The following is a 23,675-nucleotide window of genomic DNA, read 5'->3' as shown; positions in this document are numbered from 1 at the left end:
TCCTTCCTTGAGGCCACCCAAGAGAGAATGTAGCTGGGGATCTGACCCATACGTGAATCAGAATGATCAGGATATCAAATTTTTAAGTTATGTCCTTACCATAACTTGGCATCTGTGTTGTCCATTCTTGTTCTGATTCACCTTCCCTCCCATTCGTCCCCCTTCCTGGAGAACAATTCCTCCTTTTCTAGAGGATCTATGAAACATTGATAAGTACCTCTGTTCCTGGTTAAGCCTCTGGGTTTTCCCCTCTTTTGTTTTCCTTTTTTGGTTATGGGCAACAAACTTGATCTGAGGTAGCTGTGCTTAGTACACGGGATTGTGGGTAAGGGAGGAGCTGGAGCCTGGAAGCTGAAGTATGTAAGAGAATGCCATGTTGGATCTGATCTGTGACCCAGATGTGAATCAGAATGTGAATGGACAACACAGATGCCAAGTTATGGTAAATACGTAACTTAATTTTCATGTTTGCAAAATAAGCACAGCCTTCAAAATTAATAACAGATACATGACATGTTAAGTACATAGAATTTAATGAAATGGGGATACTACTCAGCCTCCTAATATTAGAATCGGCTTGTTTCTGGTGTCAAGTCCAAGCTTTTTGTGTTTTCTTATATATGTCTTCTATCTTGAGAAGAAATAAGGGACCTGAAAGAGAAATCTTTATTTCCATCACCCACTTTAAATTCGTGGTCATCACTTACTGAATTTTTAAATTTAAAGCAGACTTCTTTCATGAGGAGTTGTGGGTTAAGGTTTAAATATGCAAAAGGTGCTGAACCAAGGTTGAGTTTGCATTTTTTTCATTATTTTGTATTAGGAAAATTATGATCTCAAACAGTGCTGTAAGCACTATTTACAAACTTGGAATATTCAGAAACACACTACTCTTGGTGCTTGTCCTATTTACAGGACTGAATAGGATGGATCCCTATTATTTAATCGAATAATCTGATTATCGAACGATATTTCGGACAGCATTTTATTGAACATGCCATTTGTGAACCGTGCTGACTGAGATTGCATTACTGTAGGGATCTGGAAATTATCCCTTTCCCCACTGTAGTGCGATCTCGGAGTTGGAGGGAGGTTTGATGAATCCAATTAAATGCCGTTCGATGATCTGATTCTTGGATGAAACAATATAGACCCAAATAGGATGGTTAGCTCTTTTCCACAGACCATGGTAAACTTTTTGGAACACAGCAGCATACAGTCATTCTCTAAAGGCAAAAAGTTAGCTATAAATGCTTCCATCTGCATAAGCTGGTAATTCTTGTGCAACTGAGTTTTATTGTGAACTTAATTGGCTCTTTATAAGTTATTTGCCATTTTAAGAGATGACAACTTAATGTTATTACATACCCATATAATTTCATAAATGCAATGCATTTCAGTATCTCCTACATTCTGTGGGAGATTTGCAGCACTAAAGCATTCTTATCATTGGAAGACTATGGTATTCAACATCAGTAAAATTAATGGAATGCTTACACTGTGAAGTGCGCACTGCTGTTCTCCAGCTCATTGCAAAACCAAGTCCGCCTTAGTGAAAAAAAATAATTGTGACTACCAGCTCCCCAACCTAGGAATGCTGGCTTTCTCATTCTGGAAAGACAAGTAGGCATGTAAACCTAGCCATAAAACAAGCACATAACACTTTAGTGGGGAGCAAGCCTGTTCTGTGCACTATATGTGGTGGGAGGTCTGCATCCCCCACCACCAGATGCACACACTCTGCTTATACCTATAACTGTAAGGTGGCACAGCCACAGAGAGAAATATCAATTGCCAGTATGTAAAGCCAGTTCCATCTTCTCCTTAGTTGTCAGACCTTCAGACAGCATATTCTATACCTGTGAAATAGTGATCTACTCAAGTCTGATATCTCGCTGATAAATATATTGAACTTCATGAAAACAGCACAGACCTCTTTATTTAGTTATATTTGTCATTCAGGTGAGTGAGCTACCTAGCTGACCCTTTTCAGCCACAACCTAGACTGTAAAAAAAAGTCCCGCTTAAACAAAACTGTATGTTTTTCAGGAGCAAGCACAAAACAAGCAAAGAATATTTCTGGCTAGTGCATGCATGACTATACTGCTAACCCCCACAAGTCTTTCTAGCAAAATTTTCATGCAACATTTACTACTTTTACTTATAATTTCTTGTATGCCTATTTTGCATCCCAGTCTTCACTTCTTCTACCTATACTTTCTTAAAGCTCTTGTAAAATCTGTTTTGTGCAGATTAAGTAGTTCTATTTAATGTCCGTTTCCTTTCATGACTGTACACTACCACCATGCATGTATTTGTTATACTGGTACCACAAATCTGTTTTAATGTTTTATACAACATTTTATTAACCTAGTATTTGCTAAAACAAGTATTACTTTACTAAATTTTTGTTGTTGTGAAAGTAATTGTAATTCTTCCTATATTTCTTTTTGTGAAGCATTTCTCCTCAGACCTCCTTTGAAAAGGTGATACTTTACCAGTTGGGTTTTTCCACTCAGCAAATGCAAATAATTAAAGAAATACATTTTCATGGACTTAAGACGCAAATGCAATAGTTATGTTACCAGGTATACATATTTTGGAGATGGTAGATGAGTATGTAATTACTATAGCAGCAGAGAACTAATGAAGCGATATTTACGTTGGAAGTAGAACTGAAGAAATATGTTGTAAAATGTAAATGAAAAAGTATTTACAGTGGTGTCAAAATTTCAAGGCATTATTACAGTAACAAATGTGCAGATATTTTATGAAAATTTACAATTAAGTAATGATTATGTCTTGAAACTCTGTAGGAAGGCATTCTTGATATAAAACTGTTTATAGGCACGGGGTCAGAAGCCCGCGGCGGTGGTGCTGCGGTAGCGTTGTCGCCTCCCAGTAAGACGTTGTCCTGTTCGATTCTCAGCTAGAGCATCTTCTGTGTGGAGACATGAGTGAATGGGCGTACCTTCGTTGAAGGTTGTGTGTCAGGGCTGGCAACTCTGCACGTAAAAATCTACTGCCAATTATTAGCGGACCGGAGTTCCGCTGTGGCGACCCCTAACCGGGAAAAGCCGAAAAACACAAATAGGCATGGGGTCAGAGTTGCACATCTCAGCTTAACTGTTAACCTTCAATTGAATATCAGTGAAACTAGTAGTTAACCCACACATACAGGTACTATGCCATTCTGCACATTTGATAATATACTTTATGAATAGTTCAGTCACTGCAGATACACATGTACTTAATTTAGTACATTTCTAAGTGTAATGCACATACACACACACACACACACACACACACACACACACACACACACACACACACATCATGTTGAATAATAAAGTCCATGCAATTAATGATTACTGTGTTACGTTCTACATGCCAGCTATGTCATATATTTTCATTTTTTTGATCACTCATCTTTAACTATAGTTGCGGTTTACCTCCAGTGTCAGATAAAATTCAGTACTGACAAAAGCTCATTTTGTATTTGGCACTGTATTTAATTTAAATAGTATTTTTTTGTTTTGTGTTAGTTTTTACATAATAAATGCTCCAGTGTTCAGCAGCTATATGCTTTGGAAATCATCTAATTGATTTGATTCCCCTTAATTGCTGCAGTGGCTCAGTATAGAGAAGTAATTGATTTTGGTCAGAGTGGCTTCTTTGTCAGTATTAACATGGAATGTAAATGAACTAAGAAGTATGGACCAAAAAAAAAAAGCATTGAGTTACATTAAGCAGTATAGTGTGCAAATGGCGATATTGCAGGAAATACATTTGAATAGAATGAGCATGTAAAATTGACAAAGATGATGACATTCAGTGGGATATTAGAACAAAAGAGAAGGGGAGTAGTAATAGTGGTTGTGAGGGGGAGGCCCCATTATTTAAAAGAAGGCAAAAAGGACAAATCTAGATTTGTGGTAGCAAGGGCTTATTCTGCTAAGTACTACAGGAGCTTAGGAGAATTTTGAGAGAAATAAGTTTTCAGTGGGAAATTTTATTTATGGGTGGAGAATGGAACCTGTTTGGAATAAAGAGGATGTATTAGTGGACCCAATAGGGAAACTACAACAAGAGTGTGGAATGCTGAAGAAATGTATTTGAATATTTGTTATGGAAGATGTATCAGAGTTCCTGCTATTGAATTCACAATTAGTAAGACTTCCTGTATGATTTACATATTATTCAACATGATACAATAACTGTGCTAAATTGGATAGGAATTGTATTTCACGGGAGCGTGTTTATGTAATTGAAAGCTTTGAGAACCATTATAAAACGGTATCAGATCTTGTACCAATAAAAATCTAAGATAGAGGTGCAGAGAAATTATTTAAAATCAGATGTCTATTTCCGACTTGTTTATTAAAAAGAAAAGAGTTTAAGAAATGGATAGTAGGCATGATCTGAAAGTTATTTGGGAAAATAGAAATTACTTCTTAGGGATAGGTAATGAGTGGGATAAATGAAAATTAACTTAAAAATCAAAATAAGAGAGTTAGAGACATGGGAAAGAAGTAATAGGAATTGTTTAGAGTGGTTGAATTAGTTTAAAGTATTGTAAAATAAGAGAAATCTCTAAGAGCAAGAAAAGGAGAAAATGCTAAATAAAATTTATTTTGACACTATGTATACACTTAGGTTGCTGTTAAAGAGTTTTTGATGACCTCAAAGCACAAAAGCTTTTAGCACAATAACGAGCAACAGAAAGTAGAAATAGTTGTATCCAAACTTGGGGACCTTATGACAATAAAATAATCAGAAATGCTATAACAGTTGGAAATTTTATGAAATAAAATGTATAAAGTAGAGGAATGGGGAAAGCAAGATAAGATAACAAAATCTTCCATAAACACATACATTTTTATGCCAAGTTAAGAATACAATGAGGCTCAACAATTAATAGCTAAGATAGGAAAGGATGAAATAATAACTGTGCTGTGTAATCCATTAACAGCTAAGTATAAGGAACAGGCTGTTTTAGAAATGTGGAAGTTAAGAGGGAAGAGTTACAAAGATCTGGAAAGCTTTGCTCAGCAATGTTTCAAAAGGAGGGTATGCTGGCATCTTGGAAGACCGCTCTGGTTGCATTATTACCAAAAGAGGATAAAGACCCTTCATTTCTGCTTCATATAAACCCTGTTCAATTTTAAGCCATGGTTATAAAGTGGTTATCTGTACTAGATAAGAGAATGAGAAATATGCTTTTTGTTGAGGTGAAGCAAGCACTTGATAACATTAGTAAAACAAAGATGACTCAGAGGGAACGGAAGTGTAAGAAAACACTACTTTTTGTTAATGAGTACTGATGCAGAGAAAGTATTTAGGATCACCTGGGATTTTGAGTAGGGCAATTGTACCATTTTCTTTTTGTAATAGAATAATAGGGTTAATAATGAAGATATATGAAGGGTCTAATGCAAATATGAAGGCAGAAGGGCTGCACTCTGGACAATGTATCTTTGAACAGGTGATCTAGACAAGGATATTCTCTTCCCCATTGTTATTTATGAAATATTTAGACACATTAGGAAATAAAATAAAGGATTCACAAATATAACCGGTGTGTAAAGTTAGCTTTTATTTGCAGATATTATTTTGTACTTGATAAATCCAGAAAAGAACATTTTAGGATGGTTTCATGACTTTTCGGGATATAAAATACATCAAGATAAAACAAAAGCTGTAGCAGTGAACTATGCATCTGTGCATTAGTTTGTTCAGTAGTGCGTACACGTAAGGGGATGTGATGAAGCACTTAGGTGTATGGCTTATAAAGTATTCTATTATAGCAGCTAAAGACATGGGAGAGACTAAATAGAAGATAAGTGCTTCTAGTTTAATTTTAGTATTATGAATAGTAAGATATAATCAGTGAGCATTATTTTACTCCCTTTAGTTTTATACAACTCAGGCATGATTTTTATCTACCAGAGAAGAATGTATAGATGACAATAAAGAGTCAAAGGAATTTATTTGGGAGGAGATGAATTTAAAATTTAAGTGGGCTAAGTTGATTCTTCCCATAAAAGAAAATGGTTTAGATTACCTGATTTGAAATAGTACTTAAAAAGTTCACATTTAAGGCTTGTGTACATAACCCAAGCAGAAGGTTGTAAATCAAATTGGAAAGTGGTAATGATGAAATGAGGGTGGGGAGTTCGAGCTACAAAAAGACTAGGTTTTTGGATACAAGCCCTTAAGGAGACTAGTTAAAGCTATGCAGAATATTATAGTCTTAAAGCATCGGAAAACATTCTAAGAACTTCTCCAACACTGGAATGGAGAAGGGAATTTACCAAAAGAGATGCCAGCAAGTGGAATGTAGAGAAAACCAAGAGGGGCTGGAATTTATTAGAAGAAATTAGTAAAGGATGGAGGTATAGTGAACAAATAATTCAGGTGGAAAAGGTTATAAAGTAAGACTACAGCTAAGCAGGAATTTGAACTACAGCTTAGAGACTGCCTTCCCTGTCGGGGCTTGATCTCTAAGGACAGGCAAAAAGAAGGACATAAGGGGAGTGCTAACTGAAAGACCAACTTTGGTAGAGTTTTTGTTGAGTTTAGAACAGAATATAGCTTAAAAAGGATAACTTTAAGACACATTTAGAGGAGGTTAGTAAAGATTTAGGAAAAGAGAATAAAAGCACAAGGTTACAAAGGAACAATGGGTAAAAATCTGTAGGGTACCCAAGTACACAACAAATTCCTGAAGGTTTAGGAGTTTTGCATGGAAGTGTTTGCACAGATATTTTTATACCCCAAATAAACTTTTTTTTCTCAGATTGATAGTAAATGTTGGTGATCTGATAGGGAAAAGAGAGAAATTGAGGACATGTTTTTGGAAATGTCAGAAGTTAGTGGATTCCAGGATCTGAATTGCCTGAGCATTAAAGCCTTAGTGTGTGTTTTAATGCTATTTGTAGCCAAAAAAGCAATTACAAGAAAATTGTAATTAAAATCTAAATCAATTGAAATGAAGGTAATGAATATTGTAAAGGCGATAAAACAACTAGATGCAAGATCTTTAGAAAAGGAAAGTAGCAAAGTTCAAAGTAATAAGTGGAATTTATCGGGAAAATATATGTAGATTAATGCCCAGGAGGAGGAGGACTGAGATTTGAGAAAATTAAAAAAATATCAGTTTATGAAATGTTGGGAGTGAATAAAGAATTGTTAAAAGAAAATGTGTATATTGCACAAGAATAATAGAAATTGTTAAGATTTGTTTTCGATTAGTGCTGGGAACTCATGTTGCAACTTAAAATGTGATGCTTTTGGGTGACCAGAAGGAGACTATAGTTTGATTAAGGCCTAGCCAATTAATTTAGATGGTTAGAAAAAAGAAAAGGGAAGGCTGCCTAAATCTGGTGAGGAATTTTAGAAAACCTCATAAGGGAAAACTGAAAACATTACTAAAAATAACTTTCTTGGGTGGCGTAAGCCAGGGAAACTTGTTGGTTAGGCTTATGTAGGCCCTTGGGCCAATAGCCTAGAACCTACCTACCTATGAATTACTCTATCTAGTGATAAAATCCAATGGCTACCTAAAGTTATTTATCTGGAGAATTAGTGATGTGCACCTTTGACCATTAGTGAATGATCTGTGGAGATGAATTGAGACTGACAGGTCTGGAATGAGTAGACTGTAGTAAGAATTAAAATTTTTTTTTTTTAACTTTTGTGTTTACTTTTAAGACATTGTTATCTTGCTGGTACGGAATGGATTTCGTGAAACTTTTGCCATGGGAGCCAAAGCTGACCTTCAGAAAACCCCTCAGGTAATAATCTATAATAGATTCTGAAAAGATTGTCTTTTGGTGGTGGTGGTGGAGGGAGTGTGCAGTTTGTTTTCATATTAGTCCAGTAGTTTTCATTTTGTAAAAAAAAGTCTTGTTTTGTTTTCTCCTAGTAGGTTTTATCTAAAATACTTAAAACAGAACAAGAATTAGAAGACCTTAAGTCTCAAGATAAGTGAAGTTTAACAGCTGAAGAGTTAAATTACTTCACAGAGGTAATAACAGGGTTTACAAATGGATATGCACCAGTTCATTTTAGAAGTTGCAGCTTGCTGCCTGATGTTCTGAGGTTTCCCTTTGCACACACAGTCATGGATATGTGCACGGTGCACGTGTGTACACACATGCTTTTGTAAGTTATCAGACCAAGTGTGTCCACTCTTTTTTGAAATTTAAAATCTGCTATTTCTTCATACAGATTGCCATCTGCTTATAGCATAAAGCACGTTTTTAAAATTTGACTACTTAAACTGGTAGAGAGTGATAGGAAAAATAGCTTAGGGTGAGAAGGTGTCCCCAGCATGTTCACTTTACACTTAGAGTATAGTTAATTTATTTAAATGCATTTTAATACTTCACTGAGTTACTGCATCTAGTAGTAGCATATTTGCAAGCCATAAAGGAGGTGTTTTTTGTCAGGTTCTTTTTTTATCTGGACACCAGAGATATGCATCATGTATACTTTATTTTCATTAATTGTCCAGTTTTGAAATATTTGTTTTTTTATGTATCAAAGTAGTATATATTTTTTTTCTTTTTTAGTTGTCAGCAGGGAAGTCTGCCATCATTTGAGATGAAATTCTGGTACACATGGAGACAGGGCATAAAGAGTTTTATCCATATTTCTTTCAGTTTTGTTTCAGTGGGTCTTAAGCTGATGGTTGACATTTAGAAATCATTTTGTCTAAATTGTGGGCACTTGAATTGGTAACACAGGTGAACACCTCTTTTTTCAGGCTTTTATTTGACACTTTTTTCAGTTTGGTTACTACAGTCACGGACACACTGATCTCCCACCACATCACACCATAAATTGTGTAGTGATGTCTAGGAAGGTGCATCCAACTTGATTATCCTAGTCATTTCTTGCCATTTATAGTTTAAATCTGAAATCCTAGCAAGTCTTATAGGAAAGTTTTTATTGAGTAATGCTAAAGAAGCTAAACAATCTAAATATCCCTGCAGGTTTCCTGTCACCACCCAAGGCTCATGTAAGTGCTGCTTGTACTACTTCAGGAGTGTGCATAATGTTGGAAGAGTCAAAGATTCAGCAAGCCACCAAGCATTGAAAAATGTGAGCTTTATCGTAGCACATGCTAGGTGATGGCGTTACAGGGTAATTTGTGCAGGGCTTGGCAACAAGGTCCCTTGCTTGATCCCAGGCAAAAATGTGAAGGGAAGGAAACATAAGAGAACAATACAAGGCACTAACCAAATCATCCTCTAGCAACGTGTGCACCTATGATGACCTGCACACTTATCCTGGCTTGAGCTGTTCTTTAGCTAGCAAGGTACTTAGCTTGTACCTGGTATCTGCTGATGGCCAGCAAGAGAGACATATTTCTGGCTACCAGTCTAGGTGATTCATCCCCTAGTTTGAGTAACACATCTCCCATGCTGGAGGACATAGTTAATTGTTGGGCTCACACAGACCAGGCTGTTGAAATCACCTAGTAAGTGCTTGGAGTTTACAATCCAAGAGTATTAAAGAGCATTCTACTTTCCGCTCTCATATTCCATGCCTTGCCAGCAGGAGTTGAAGATGCTTCATCTGAAAATCCTGCAATGAGTTGGTCTAAGTTCAACTCTCAGCATTTGACCTTTAATTGTTATTAAATATCTGGTAAGATGTGACCAGCATGGTGTAGGAATGCATTCTTAGATGATGCAATTTGGTGGCACTGGAAGGACCCTGCAGATGCCTCTGATACATTTTTGCCTCTGTTTAAGGTGGGAGCCAACCATTCATAATGTGTCTCTCCCTGTTTTTGCACCTGAAATCCTGAGTGAACACAGGCTGTCTCTTGGTGGATCTAGCAGCAGGATGAAGTCTCCCTCAATCTCCAAGTTCTTATGGATGAGGGAAAATAAAGGGCTGAATATATTCATGTCTGAGAGACTAAGACAGTGCCTCTCCGTTGGTTATTTTCTCATATGCAGAGACACCCCAGATGATATTCTTAGGTTTTCTTACAGTCCCTGTGTTTTCTCTCCTTAAAAGGCGAAACCATTATTTAGAGAAGGAAAGTGAAGACCTTTGACCATTACTCTCCCCTGAAACCTGTCCCTTGGGATGCTATTTTTGCTGCATGGAAACACTCTAAACCTTCATTCTAAAAGAAAGCAGAATCCCCAGAGGAGTTGTCTTTCTTTTTTAAACATCCTGAGACAGAATTTTATGTGATCCTGTTGACCAAGCAGTAGGTCCTGTGGTCACTGCATTTATCTACCTTTTGTGCTGGATAAGGAGTCTGAATAGAGTCCAGAGTTGTGACATGCATTAGTGAGAACAGATTTGCCTCTTCCATTCAGATTTTGGGGCCTCAAACTGTTTTCATAGGTTCATAGGTTCATACTAGGCTATCTGCCCAAAGGCATTTATAAGCCTAGCCCATAGTTATGTGGCTTTCGCCACCCCTTTAGTTTGAATAAAAACTATGCCTATCATTTTTCTGTGCCTCTGTCAAGCAGTGACACTGAAGTAATCCCTGGGGTATATCTGCGATCTCCCATCCATTGGTCAAGATTCCTCTTGAACAAGGCCAGCGAGGTGCTCTGCCTCACATGTACCGGGATTTTGTTCCACAGCACAGGGAGTCTCTGGGTGATGAATCTGTCCCTCCAGCACGTTCTATTTATAACCGTGTCAAGGTTTAAGTCTCCGCCCTTGTGGTTCTGAGGGATCTAGATTTTTGAGGTGAAGCATATTCATCAAATCTGGGTTTGACATGGCCTTATATGTCAGGCACAGGTCACCTCTGAGCAAGCGGTATGAGACTGAATAAAGCTGGAGTTCTTTCAGTCGGGCAGCATAAGACATATTTTGAGACCCTTTATCCTTTTGGTGAGGAACTTTTGGGCCCTTTCAAGCTGCATCAGGTGTCTGGTCAGATACATTCGAGCGGGGCATTGTACTCAATCATAGGTCTAATGAGTGATGAGTACAGGGGACGATGACCTCCCTTGATCTAGATGTGAATCCCTTCATGATCAGGTGGGCGATATAGAAGGTTTTCCTAACTACTTTAGCAACATGAGTGTCAAGCGAAGACTACTGTCAACTTGGGTCCCCAGATCCCTGATGACTTTTCTGTGCTCAGTGGATTGTCACCTATATGGTAGCTAGGGGTAACCTTGTTTTTCCCGAAGGGTATGACTATGCATTTTTGGCGTTTAACTTCAGGCCATGGCTCTGGCACCAGTTATCCGTTTCTGTGAGGCCCTTCTGGAGGATATCTGTGTCAGATGTGTTTTCGACTATGGCCCAGTTTGCAGTCATCTGCAAACTTTGTCAGCCATAACCCTCCTGTGTTTGCTTGTACTTCAGAAAAGTAGATGCGAACAAGAGTGGACCCAGGACTGAGCCCTGTGGGACACCACTTGTGACAGGCTTTGAGTCTGACATGGCTCCAGCAACTCTGACCCTGTGGGTTCTGTCGCTTAGCCAGTTTGCAACCCATCTTGTGATGTATGGGTTTACATTCAAGCTGATGAGTTTTCGATGATACCTGAGTGGGGTATTGTGTGAAGGCCTTTGCCAGGTCGAGGTAGGCTGTATGGACTGCCTTTCCCTCATCAATGGCCTTGGTGACTGTCTCGAAAAAGTCAACCAAGTTTAAGAGGCAGGATCTGCCTTTGACAAAGCCAAACTGGGTTGGATCCAAAGTCTGCAAGTTCCCTATGTCTTTATTTATGAGTTCCATTATGATCCTCTCCATGGCTTTGCAGATAAGGCTTGTCAAGCTAATGGGGTAATTTCCAGGGTCTGTGGAGGCACCGCCCTTATGAAGTGGGACCACAGTCGCCGTCGCCACTCCTTGGGTGCATATCCTGAGGTGAGGCTAAGATTAAACAGCTGTCCTAACTGTGGGTTTAATTCCTCGTTGAGTTCATGAAGCACACAGCCGGGGACACCATCCGGTCCCATGGATGCTGTGTTTTGCCTTAGTGAGGGCAGTTCTCACCTGGGCATTGGAGATGTTTGGGGGCTACAATCCTCTGGAATAGATATCTCTCCTTTTGGGGAGGGAGAAGTTTGCACTGAACCTGTCAGCCAGTATGTTAGCAATGTGTGTAGGTTCAGTAATTTTCACATCATTTTGAACTAATTCTGAGCATATCTGGGAGTTTCCTCCTAGGTTTCTAACATAGCTAAAGAAGGCCTTATGATTGTCTTTAGAGTCCTTGGCGATTTTTCTCTCAAAATTTGCCTTGGATGATTTTATGAGAGCTCTTAGTTTTTACTTATAATGATCAAAGGTGTCTTACCTTTCAAGGATTTTGCTCTATCTTGTAGTAGCTTCCTCCTTTTGTTGTAGAGCTTGTTTATGGCTGGGGTCCACCAGACTGGGCGCTTGCCTTTGGTACAGAGAGTCTTAGTTTTGTTTGGGATTGCCTGATCCATGCAGTCCTGTAGGTGCTGGTAGAAGGCATTTGTAAGTGATTCAGCGGTTTGAGTAATGTTTACCACTGGCTCAGGGGCCTTAAAGGAGACCACACTAGTTTTTAGAAGTGTGAAATCGGCTTTTGAGAAGTTTTTCACTGTGGTCTTTTTGTTTCAGGTGGGGCGGGATGAGGACCTCCAGCGAGATTAGTTTATGATCTGATCTCACCAGTGAGGGGTATACTTCGGTGTTGAACATTTTGATCCCATGTTCGTGATGATGAGATCAAGTATGTTTTCACCTCTTGTGGGGATGGTGACTAGTTGTTCCATGGCATTTGAGTTTATGAACTCCAGGAATCTTTGGGTTAGAGTGTTAGGGCTTGAGTAGTGTTCCCAGTCTATATTAGGGTAGTTGAAGTCACCTAGTATGATGGTGTTTGGAGATACATTTATCCCTCCAATGTTTTCAGGAAGGCCATGTGAGGTTCCTGAGTTTGAGAGGGTGGACTGTAACATGCTACAAATTGCAGAGCAGTCTTGCCTATGGTTAATTGCACCTGGATGGTCTCCGATGCATCGTGCGTTGCCACCAACCTTGAGGTGTGGGTGTCCTTTATGAATATGGACACCCCCTCCTTCTTGGTGTTGTCCGGATTTTGGGGCGGGCGTGTGATATGAGGTGAAACCTGTTAATGCTGGGGTGCTCTCAGGAGCCTTGAACCAGGTTTCTGTCACAGCACAGACATCGATGTTCTCCATATTGAGAAGGGCCTCGAGTGCGTGCATCTTGAGATTGAGACTTCTGGCATTGAGCAGCATTACCCTTAGTTTTTCCTTTTTGGTGTTCTAGGGTGGTAGGTTTAGAATTTGAGCCTTGCCTAAAAAACGCACTATGCGGGTGGCAAGGGCCTCTGCCAATATCCGGAACCCCAGGGGTGACAGGTGCAAGCCGTCCCTTGCAGCGTGGCTTGTCCAGCATGTCATCCCAGGCAGACAGACATTGGATCCCCTTTGAATGACACCAGAATTTAAGCCAATTATTAAAGCTGATCATCTTATCACTGTATTGTGGCATCATTCTAGGTGAAGGTAGGATACTGCTCAAGGTCAGGGTCATACCTGCCTGGGCTACATAATCAGAGAGCTCCTCGGCGTCCCTTTCATGTAGTCCAGGAGGTATGTCTCAGGTCGTTGACACCAGCGTGGACAATGACTGAGTCGCTTGTACCTGCTGTTGAGAGACCTGAGTGCTTGCGTTATGTGGCGGATTCTAGCGCCCGACAGGCAACTTACTGTGACCTTCTCCTTACTCAGTCTGGTGAGCGGGGCGTCAGTGTGCCTGACTATGGAATCACCAATGACAAGTGTGTCTGGCATTTTGTTTGGCCTTAAGGGCTGTGACTGTTTGACACTCTGACTGTGTGGTCTATGTGTTGCATGTGTTGGGTCGTGAGGTGGTAGTTGTTTGGGTGTCTGCTTTGGTGGCCTCTGCTGTTTTGGTAAATTTTTGACCAGAGCCTCAGTATGTCTTTGTGTGAGTATGTGTATGATTTGAAGTTGTGATGGTACCATGTGTGACTGGGTATGTATTGTGTGTGGTTGCCTTCTCCTCCTGTCTGGTCTTGCCAGTCCTATGTTGAGAGAGCTCAGCCTCCAGTTTGGCCGTATAGTTGCATCTCTCGCATGTATTTGTGTTTTGTGGGAGAAGGAGAGGTTTGTCTGTGTACATGAGGCAATTGTAACATTGCCTCAATATTCCCAGGTTCACCAGTTGAGCTGGAGAGGACACTAGCAACTGATCCCTCGACATACTAGAAGTAGTAGATAAAGAACTACTTTCATTCCTCACTGGTGGACTAGGCTGTGAGTAATGTGAAAGAGAGACCTGATTTTGAAATCAGAGACTGTGGAGAAGGCAGTTTTGTTATTTTCCTTGGCGGGGGACTTTCCCTCTTCCAACCTAATTTGGGCTGCACTGATGTTGTGGCTATGACTGCAGCATTCTCTGTTTCACTGCAACTCTGTGTTCTATCCTTTAGCCATGTGGCAGTCCATTTGTTTTTTTCTTGATCCTTCCCTTTATTTCCCTAGTTTTTTTTGCAGTCACTTATCTTGTCTTAGATCAAAATATATTATAATGCTATGCTTTACTTTTAAATAGTACTGTAGATATTACAGTGTATTCCTAAATATAATTTATGAAATGTTTAATTTTATAGTTGTATGAATATTCAGAACAATGTACTACTAGCACAATGTTGTATCAGTGGTAAGTTTACATTACAGCTCTACTGCTGATGTACAACCTTTATCTACTACACCACAGACATAGCATGTTGTTTATACATCTAACTGTAGTAAAAGTATAACATCATAGTAAATAAGTACGTCAAAATACTTAATGAGGTTATATTTGAAGCTGACGTGTGGGTGAGCAAATTCCTGAGTCTACCAAGTACCTACTTGTTATGGTCAGTGAGGCATTTGTCAGTGTCAGAAGTGCAATAGTAGTGCAAAAGCTGATAATTAACACTGCAGTGTGGCATGGGGGGGGGGGGGTGATACACTTCTGAGTGAGTTGTCCTTCGGATGAGATGTTAAAACGAGGCAGGCCCCATCTGCTTCAGCTCATGGTAGTTCTGCTGGATGTAAATATCCCATGTTAGCTATCAAAAAGATTAAGGATCCTTTGTATATAAAATTAACTCTTATTTGTAAATGCTGTAAATAATTACAAATGTACAAATGTATAGATATACAATTATATTTACACATATTCATAATTTTCCTTAGTCATACTAAATTTTCATCCCTATTAGACCCCACTCCTTTTTCCATAACTATCATATGGTTTTACTTAATATTTTTGCCAAAATCCATTTACCATTCAACATAATTTCATTTGTTCTTTCATTCCATATAACCCATATGACATAAAATAATGTATTTATTCTTTTAAAACAAGACACAAATAAGCACAGGAGAAAGCCAAGGCTTATAAAAACGATCCACATATGCAAAGTGACACAATCCAATTCACGAAATCCACAGGAACAGTACTTGTTAAAAATCCAAATCGATTTATTAAATACAGAACTGGTAAGCACTTTCACCCAACAGGGCTTCTTCAGACCAAAAACATCTCTACATGTGAAGCACATATATAAATACAACTATTAATTAATCAATTAACTAAAATTATGATATCACATCCTGCAGTCTAAAAATTCTATAAAATATATAATAAAAAAATTATACATTTGTTAAAATGCATTTCAGGCATCAAATACATAATAGATTGTGGCAAAATATAAAAACTTTATATAAAAATATATCATGCAAACCTTTCAATGTTTAACTTTCAATTTTCTATTCTTTAACACAGGTCTTAAAGGTACCTTGTCATTCAGGCCAGGTTTTTTATCTGCTCTGAGCCTAATAATCCACTTCAACTCGCACCTTTCTGTATAGTTCCTAACATCTCCCCCCCCATGTACTGAGAGTGTTAGCTTTCATGACCAAAAACCTGAAGCTATGTTGTTCATTGGTCTCCAGTGCATGTTTCGACAGGGCATTAACTCTGGATTTAATACGTAGGAGACAACCACGGTTTCTTTACAGGAATAGAATAAATTTACAAAGATTATTGTGTTATCCAAGGGATTTAGCCATTGTATCGAATGAATTATTACAGTGTTGTACCTCACCATGTAACAGATGTAATTTCTGTGTACATGGATAGTAGTGCCACTTTCACATACCCGATAACTAAGCAGTGTTTTAAGTTTAAGGTTAAGGCTGATTGTTGAATTGAGCATGTTGTCTATTTGGCTAGTTGTACATCATGTTCTGCATTTTATGTTGGTAAGACGAGTAGAAGGTTAAGAGACAGGGTAAGAGAACATATGTACCACATTCGTATTAAATCCAGCTTCCCCTTTTTTCTACTTCCTTTCCATCAAGAGGTTTTGTCTTAGTTAAAGACGTCTTCTCTGGCTAGAGGAGATCATCATTTGAGTTAGAGACCTCTACTCTAGTCCCTTCTCTGCTTGTCTATTTAAAAAAAAAAAAAAAAAAAAAAACAAATAGGGTAGCCTTTTTGTATTTACCTGTGTTTTGTGTGGTGTGAAATAGCTGGATAGTTGTTTTTTCTGGTAGCTTTCTTATTATCTTTAATATAGTTTTTTTGGACAGTGATTTTGTTGTTCTGGTTGTGCTTTCCACTATGTCCAAAGAAGGGAAAGAAGTGAAGCAGTCAGGCTTCAAGAAATGTGACTCCTGTACACAGAAAATGTCTATAACCGGCGGACACACTTGTTGTGTCTATTGCTTAGGTGCGGTTCACCTTCAGGATTCCTGCTCTATTTGCTATGGTTTTAGTTCCAGGAATCCTGCAGGAATGCAAGAACAAACTTATAGTAAGGGGATTACTCAAGGGTCCTTTTTCTGAGACGTTGGAAGGAAACCAGACCTCATCTAAATCTTCTTTATTCCTAAGGTCTGAAAATTCGACAAAAAGAGCTTCTTCTTCGGCTGCTGTCTCTGAGCCAGCAAAAAAGGCATCTAAGGACAAGACTTTGGACCTGAAGGCTTTCAGGCCCGAAAACACCACTCCTTCGGTTCCACCAGTTTTGTCAGAACCGACTAGGAGCCATAGACTGAGCAGGTCCCCAACCTTGGAGCCGGTCTCCTTAGTTACCTTTTTTGCAGTCGGTGGCTGATGGCCTAAAATCCTCGACCCAGTCCTCTCGATCCTCCAGGATCTGATGATGTGGAGCGGGTGGTAAAGAGGCTGCTATGGACTCAGGCTCTTGCCAAGATCCTTTGAAGTCCAGCCCATAAGGAAGTGGAATCGACATCTATTACTGCCCCATCTTCTGGTCCTCCTCCGACCTGATTGGTTTCGGAGCCGGAGTGTTTGGATATCTTTGTGGTGGAACCTTTGGGGCAGAGACTTACCTCTGAGTTTTCGGCCCCGACTTCTACTCTGACCTCTTAGAGGTCTGGGAGCCGATGCTTCCCTGTCGGGTCTGGAGAGGAAAGTCGAATTGGACCCTTGTCGGATCCGAACCTACCTCTCGGGGCATTGGTGCAGATGAGCTCGGCACCTACATTGGGCTCTGAGACCACCTCATTGGTACGGGGGAAGTCTCCTGGTTCTGTTGAGCCCAGGTCATGGTGCCTTCGAGGTGATGAGTGTGCTGTCATTCCTGGCGGCTCCACCTTCGGATCCAGGCATTCTTCTCCCTAAGGTGCCGGTGTCTGCCTCTGTACCACTCCCCCCCAGGTAAAGAAAACCAGTGCCCCAGGACACCCCATTGGGTGAGTCACTTTCTTCTGAAAGCTCCCCAGAGGATCCCTCCAGAGAGGTCCCTCAGAAGAGAACTTGTAAGAGTAAACATCTAGACTCCCCTGAGGAGTCTGTCACATCGGATACAGATTTAGAGGATTCAGAAGGTTTGCCACGGTCACCCTCTGAGGATGTATCCTTCTCAGACATTCTAGAGATCCTAAAGCACAGAGGTGGCTGGAAGACCCTTTCCGAGAACGAGTCCATATACCTGGAGGCATTTGGATCTCGACCCTCCACATCCTGGGTTTCTCCGCCTTTCAATCAGCTCCTTGGTGTAGTTAGTCAAAAGGCATGGGGCTCTCCAGAATCTGTGGAACCGATTCCGAGGAGGCCCAACAAGTCCATAACAGCCACTTCCGACAAAGAGTTCTTGACCAAAGGTGTCCCGGTAGATTGTATGGAGGTGGCAGTGGTGGCCACCAAAAAAGGAGTTAGCTGAGTCTTCATCTGTCTATCCATCGAATAAGGAATCTTGAACGACGGACAGATACAGGAACCGTATGTTCTCGTCAGCAGCCTTTACACTCAGGTTACTGAACTACTTAACTCATTTTACCAGACTTCAGAGGGCTCTCTTGAAGGAGCTGGGAGATGCCCTCCAAGGTTCTACAGCTGCGGGTTGTCAAACAAGGTGACCTCTCAGCTTGCTACCATAAGTTCTGTAGTCAACTCCTCTATAAGGCTCATCTCTTATGCAGCCGATGGAGCGAGTAGGGCAGCAGTCACAGGAATAGCTCTGAGGAGACATTCCTGGATGGGCCTTTGCGAGTTTGCTGAGCCCTTCAAGTCTTCCTTCATAAACGCTCCTTTTGATGGCTCATCCTTGTTCGGGCCAAAAGTTAGAGACTCTGACCAGGTGCGAACAACAAGGCAAAACTCTGCTGTGGGAGTACGTTTTTCTGTCCCTACCTCGCCATATCCCAGAGGCCAGAAGGGCGGTAAAATGTGGTTCCGTAAATCCCAAAGAGCTTTGCCTGAGGTACGTGGTGACATTTCCCGCAGGGGCAGAGGAGGAAATAACAATGGAAGGTGACCTCGCGGCAGAGGGTGTCCGCAAAATCAGGGTGACAGAGATGCGTTCTCTGGCAGACCCTTCCAGTACTCCTGAAAGAAAGCCCACCTCCCTGCCTCTGGAGGCAGTCAGGAGCAGACTATCACTGTACCCAAAAGCTTGGCTGAACATCACTTGAGACAAATGGGTACAGTTGATTAATATCCAGGGGATACAACATATCTTTCTCCATCCCACCCCCACAAGCAAGATCAGTCCCAGACATTCCACACTGTCAAAGGGATCAGGCAACCATAGAGGTGCAAAGGTTGCTAAGAAAGAGTTATCCAAGTAATCCCCACAGACCAAATCGGATCCAGGACTTTACTCAAGGTTCTTTTTAGTTCCAAAAAAAACAGGGGACTGGAGACCCATCTTGGATCTCAGCAGGCTGAACAAGTCCTTAAAAAAAGCAAAGTTCAGGATGGAAACACTACAGTCTGCACTCCTTTTTCTGGGACAAGACAGTTGGATGTACTCAGTCGATCTTCAGGATGCGTACTACCATATAAAAATGGACAGGCGATCCAGGAGATATCTACGCTTCAGGCTGGGAGCCAGCCATTACCAATTCAGAGCTCTGCCCTTTGGCTCACTACAGCCCCAGAGTGTTTACCAAATGCATGGCAGTAGTCACGGCTCACCTGAGGCGTCTAGGATTCTGGGTGTTTCCGTACTTGGACGACTGGCTCCTGACCGCCACCACCGAGCATCTACTAACTGGGTCTATATTATATAAGCGAATGCAATGAATTGCAAATGCTATATAATCGACCCACAATCCCCGACAACCCAAAATGTTGAACACACAGATCAAAAAATCAAAACACAAAATAAAGTGGGGTCTGTGCCCCCCACACACCCCTACTTAAATATACTAACTCCGAGATCGCACCACGGTGGAGGAAATGGCAAAGTCCCAAAAACGGCCCAGTGATTTTTTTCCCTAGGAAAAAAAATCGCCATACCGTGCTTTAGGTATTTTGCCATTTCGCTTAATGACATTCAACTAAACAGTGTTCACAATTCATTGCATTTGCTAAAATAATAGGAACCCTACTAATCAAGGCGAGAGACACCAGCATCCATCTATGTTTAGAACTGGGCATTTCCATAAATTTCGAAAAATCTGCCTTGTTGCCATCTTAGCATATTAAATTCATAGGACCAGACTTAAACACAAAAAGACATGGTAGCAAAATTGCCTCACGACAGGGTACAGACACTGTGACATCGTGTCCATCTTGCTCTTGAAGAAGAAGGTACAGGCAAAGTTTGTCCTAAAGGTCTTAGGCAATACGGCGACTGCTATAACACTAGTACCTCTGGCATGTCTACATATGAGATTACTACTACTACTCTTTGCTCAGTGGTCCATGCAGGAGTTGCCCATGTCCTGCAAGATCTTAATCACAGACTCCTCAAAAGAAGTACCTATGCTAGTGCCTTCAATATACACAGGTAACTCTAGGCAGACCGTTCACTCTCCCTCAACCAATAGCTACAGTGACCATGGATGCTTCCCAGATAGAGTGGGGGGTATTATCTGGGAAAGACCGTCCAAGGAACTTCGCGGGAACATGGGTACCATTTGCACATCTATGTCCTAGAGATGAGAGGGATGCTTCTGGCATTGCAGGCATTCCAAACCTCTCTTCCACCAGGTATGATTGCAATACAGACAGAGACAGTACGTCGGTAATGTGGTACATCAAGAAACAAGGCGGAACCAGATCCTACCCCTTTTGTCAAGTGGCTCAAAGGGTATGGCAATGGGCAATTCTTCTCAACGTCTTCTGATTGCAGCACATATTCCGGGGAAATCCAACATGCCAGTGGACAAATTAAGCAGAACAATTCTGATGCCTCATGAGTGGTCCCTGAAACAGGAAGTTGCGAGCCAAATATTTCGCAAGTGGGGCCAGCCGTGCTGCCACTTCTTTGCCATGTCCATGAACACCAAATGCAGCAGCTACCTTGCCCTAATTCCCCCTCTGGGGGAATCACCAAGGGATGTACTTGTTCACGATTGGCCCCCGGGACTTCTTTATGTTTTTCCTTCATTTCCACTCATCCCCAAAGTCCTACAGAAAGCCACATCATTGAGTTGCAGGTTAATTCTCATTGCTCCATACTGGCCATATCAGATTTGGTACTCTTTCCTATGGCCCCATCTCCGTGAGGAGCCATGGATTCTGGCCCTGATACCAGATCTTCTGACTCATCAGTCAGGTATGCTCCATCCCTCAATTCAAACTCTCAAACTGACAGCTAGGTTGCTCCACTTCCAGTCTTAGCCAGGATTTCAGACATATCCCCGGCAGTGTGACACATTCTGGTTTCATCTCATAAAATAACTAGGAAACTGTATGCTAGCAAATGGAAAAAGTTTTCTTGTTGGGCTTCCAAGAATCACATAGCCCCATTCACAGCCCCTGTAAGTACAATTTTAAACTTCTTAGCAGAGATTTTCAATTAAGGTGCTGCAGCAGCTACCGTAAGAGTGCAATTAGCCACCATATCTAACTACCACATAGGAGACATGGGATTAAAATGAATGTCTTGCAGATTGTGCAAAGCCTTCCTGAGAGGTACTTTTCTTCTAAGGCCTCCAATAAGGGAATTTCCACCTCCTTGGGACCTCAATTTGGTACCGATTACTCTGATTCTCCCACCATACGAACCAGCCTCATCTTGCCAACTAAAATTTCTGACCTGGAAGACAGTCTTTTTAATAGCCATTACGTCAGCTAGGAGGGTTTCAGAGCTCCATGCCGTGTCCATTCGCCCTCCCTATTTAGTTTTTCACAAAGACAGAGTTTCTCATAGAACGAATTCTTTATTCCTTCCCAGGGTATGTTCTGAGACCAATTTGAATCATTCCGTTGACTTGCCCGTCTTCTTTCCAAACTAAGGCAGCAAGGCAGAATAGACTTGCCCGTCTTCTTTCCAAACTAAGGCAGCAAGGCAGAATATAAACTATGTCAATTGGATGTCCACAGGCAATTACGTTTCTGCTTGCATAGAACAAAAGAGTTTAGAAAATCTAACCAGCTATTAGTCTCCTTCTCGGATAACAGGAAAGGTGAACCAGTTTCTAAAGTTACCTTGTCAAAGTGGCTTACTGACAGTATCACCTATGCATATAATTCCCAACATAAACAACTGCCAGGAAAGATTAGAGGCCACTCAACAAGAGCTTTGTCAACTTCGACTGCCTTTCAGGCCAGACTGCCTCTGGATTCAATCTGTCCTGAAGCCACATGGATCATTCTCATACCTTCATCACTCATTACCCCTAGTTGCAAGTGCTACAGTCTTTGCCCTTCTGTCATAGGGAGCTGTTGTGGAGGAACTCTGCCTACTCAAGGACTGGGAAGTCTGTTTCACTTGCACAATCCCAGCCACCCCCCACCAGCTAGTCCTACACCCAGGATACTGGTCAAACTCAGGATGTTTGGAATTTAGTGATGGGCAAAACCTCTATACCACAGTATATCAATATAATAGTACTTTTGCAGAATGAGGTGATGGTATGAGGCTTCTGCTTTTGGCATTGAAGACCTTTGGGGTGTTTCAGTGGGCAGTGCTAGTGATTCTAAGACATTAAAGATTTTAGGCAACCAGATATTTAGAAATGATATCCTGTATAGCTCTAGCATCTGCCCACAGGGCACTAGGACCACATGTAAATAAACTTTAAATTGAATATTTTATAATATTGTGAGTTGGTGTTTTCCTTGCTGGTGCAAACCCTGTTTGAGCAGGGTAACAAATGTGGATCATTAAAGCAGTCATAACCTGTAACCCTTTGTGGGCCATTGGAGGTATATAGCCCCATACATGGCTACCCAAGTGGATGGAACCTAGGACTGGCCTAATCCTGGCTGTTACTCGCATTATGATATTCATCTAAAATATCTCCATGTTTGGATCATATACTTGGTGCCAACACATATGGTGATGTCATTCGCTCACTGCATAAGCATTTTCATTATTTAGTCCTTTGCTTGACATTTCTGACCCTCTCTGAGTTCAGATCATAATTCTAACCTTCATCAGTGAAATACTCCTACGTTCACTGCCTAGATATAAATCTGGTGTATGTTCTCATGGCCATTACATTATCATGCAAGATCATTACCATCACTGCCTTTATTGTTTTGGGGAGGAGCATGATAGCATGATGTGATGCACTGTTGTAAGTATAATTATTTCAACCCTAACACTTGCAGACACTGGACAGAAAACTTTCTGACCTGTCTTACTTCCAGAAGGTTGTGTTGACTGAAAGATCTTTGAGTGAGGATTTGTTTGAGGATTGTCTATACTGCCTCAGCTAGAGAACAGCAACAGGCCCCAGCCTAACTCTCTTTTGGGTACAGGCCCTTTTATAAACAGCCCTCTAGTCAATGGAGATGATTTACTCATCCTGAACAACTGAAGGCTTTAGCCCATGACAGTCATCCTTTTTGGTAGTTGACAAGAGATTGGAGGAGATTCAAACTCCTCATGTCCCACTCTGGGGGGGGGCATATTGTTGGGTGTAGCTTCCACTCTCCCCCCAGCTGATATACTGGAACTGGAGTCCAGCAGGCCTGATCCTGAGGAATGGTCTCTGAAGACACCCAGCCATAAGTTACGTGTGCACAGTAGGTTCATAGGTGTATACTAGGCTAGCAACCACTAGGGCCCTTATAAGCCTAGCTATGCAACCAGAATGTGGCCTACAGATTTAATATATAGGGTCTATATTACATTTTCAAAAGGGCTGTTCATTAAATGCCCTTTCATTGACACGCAAACATCAAAATACCAAAACTCTGAATGGCCACATCAGCACATTTTTTC

At 40.9% G+C, this 23,675-nt stretch overlaps 1 protein-coding gene across 2 annotated transcripts in view; it reads left to right on the top strand.

Annotated features, from left to right (window-relative positions):
• The window catches only part of FANCA (FA complementation group A), a 2,214,801-nt gene that overhangs the window by 292,083 nt on the left and 1,899,043 nt on the right, over positions 1-23,675 (top strand). For both annotated transcript variants that reach the window (XM_044081851.1, XM_044081852.1), the window contains exon 9: positions 7,714-7,796. In XM_044081851.1, coding sequence (XP_043937786.1) covers positions 7,714-7,796 — 83 coding nt within the window. The remainder of the gene's footprint in view (positions 1-7,713; positions 7,797-23,675) is intronic.

Source organism: Protopterus annectens, chromosome 8.part1 (assembly GCF_019279795.1).
Source record: "Protopterus annectens isolate FY-2018-M chromosome 8.part1, PAN1.0, whole genome shotgun sequence".
Lineage (NCBI taxonomy): Eukaryota > Metazoa > Chordata > Ceratodontiformes > Protopteridae > Protopterus > Protopterus annectens.
Note: the sequence above shows the minus strand (reverse complement) of the source record. Positions and strands in the feature narration are given on the sequence as shown.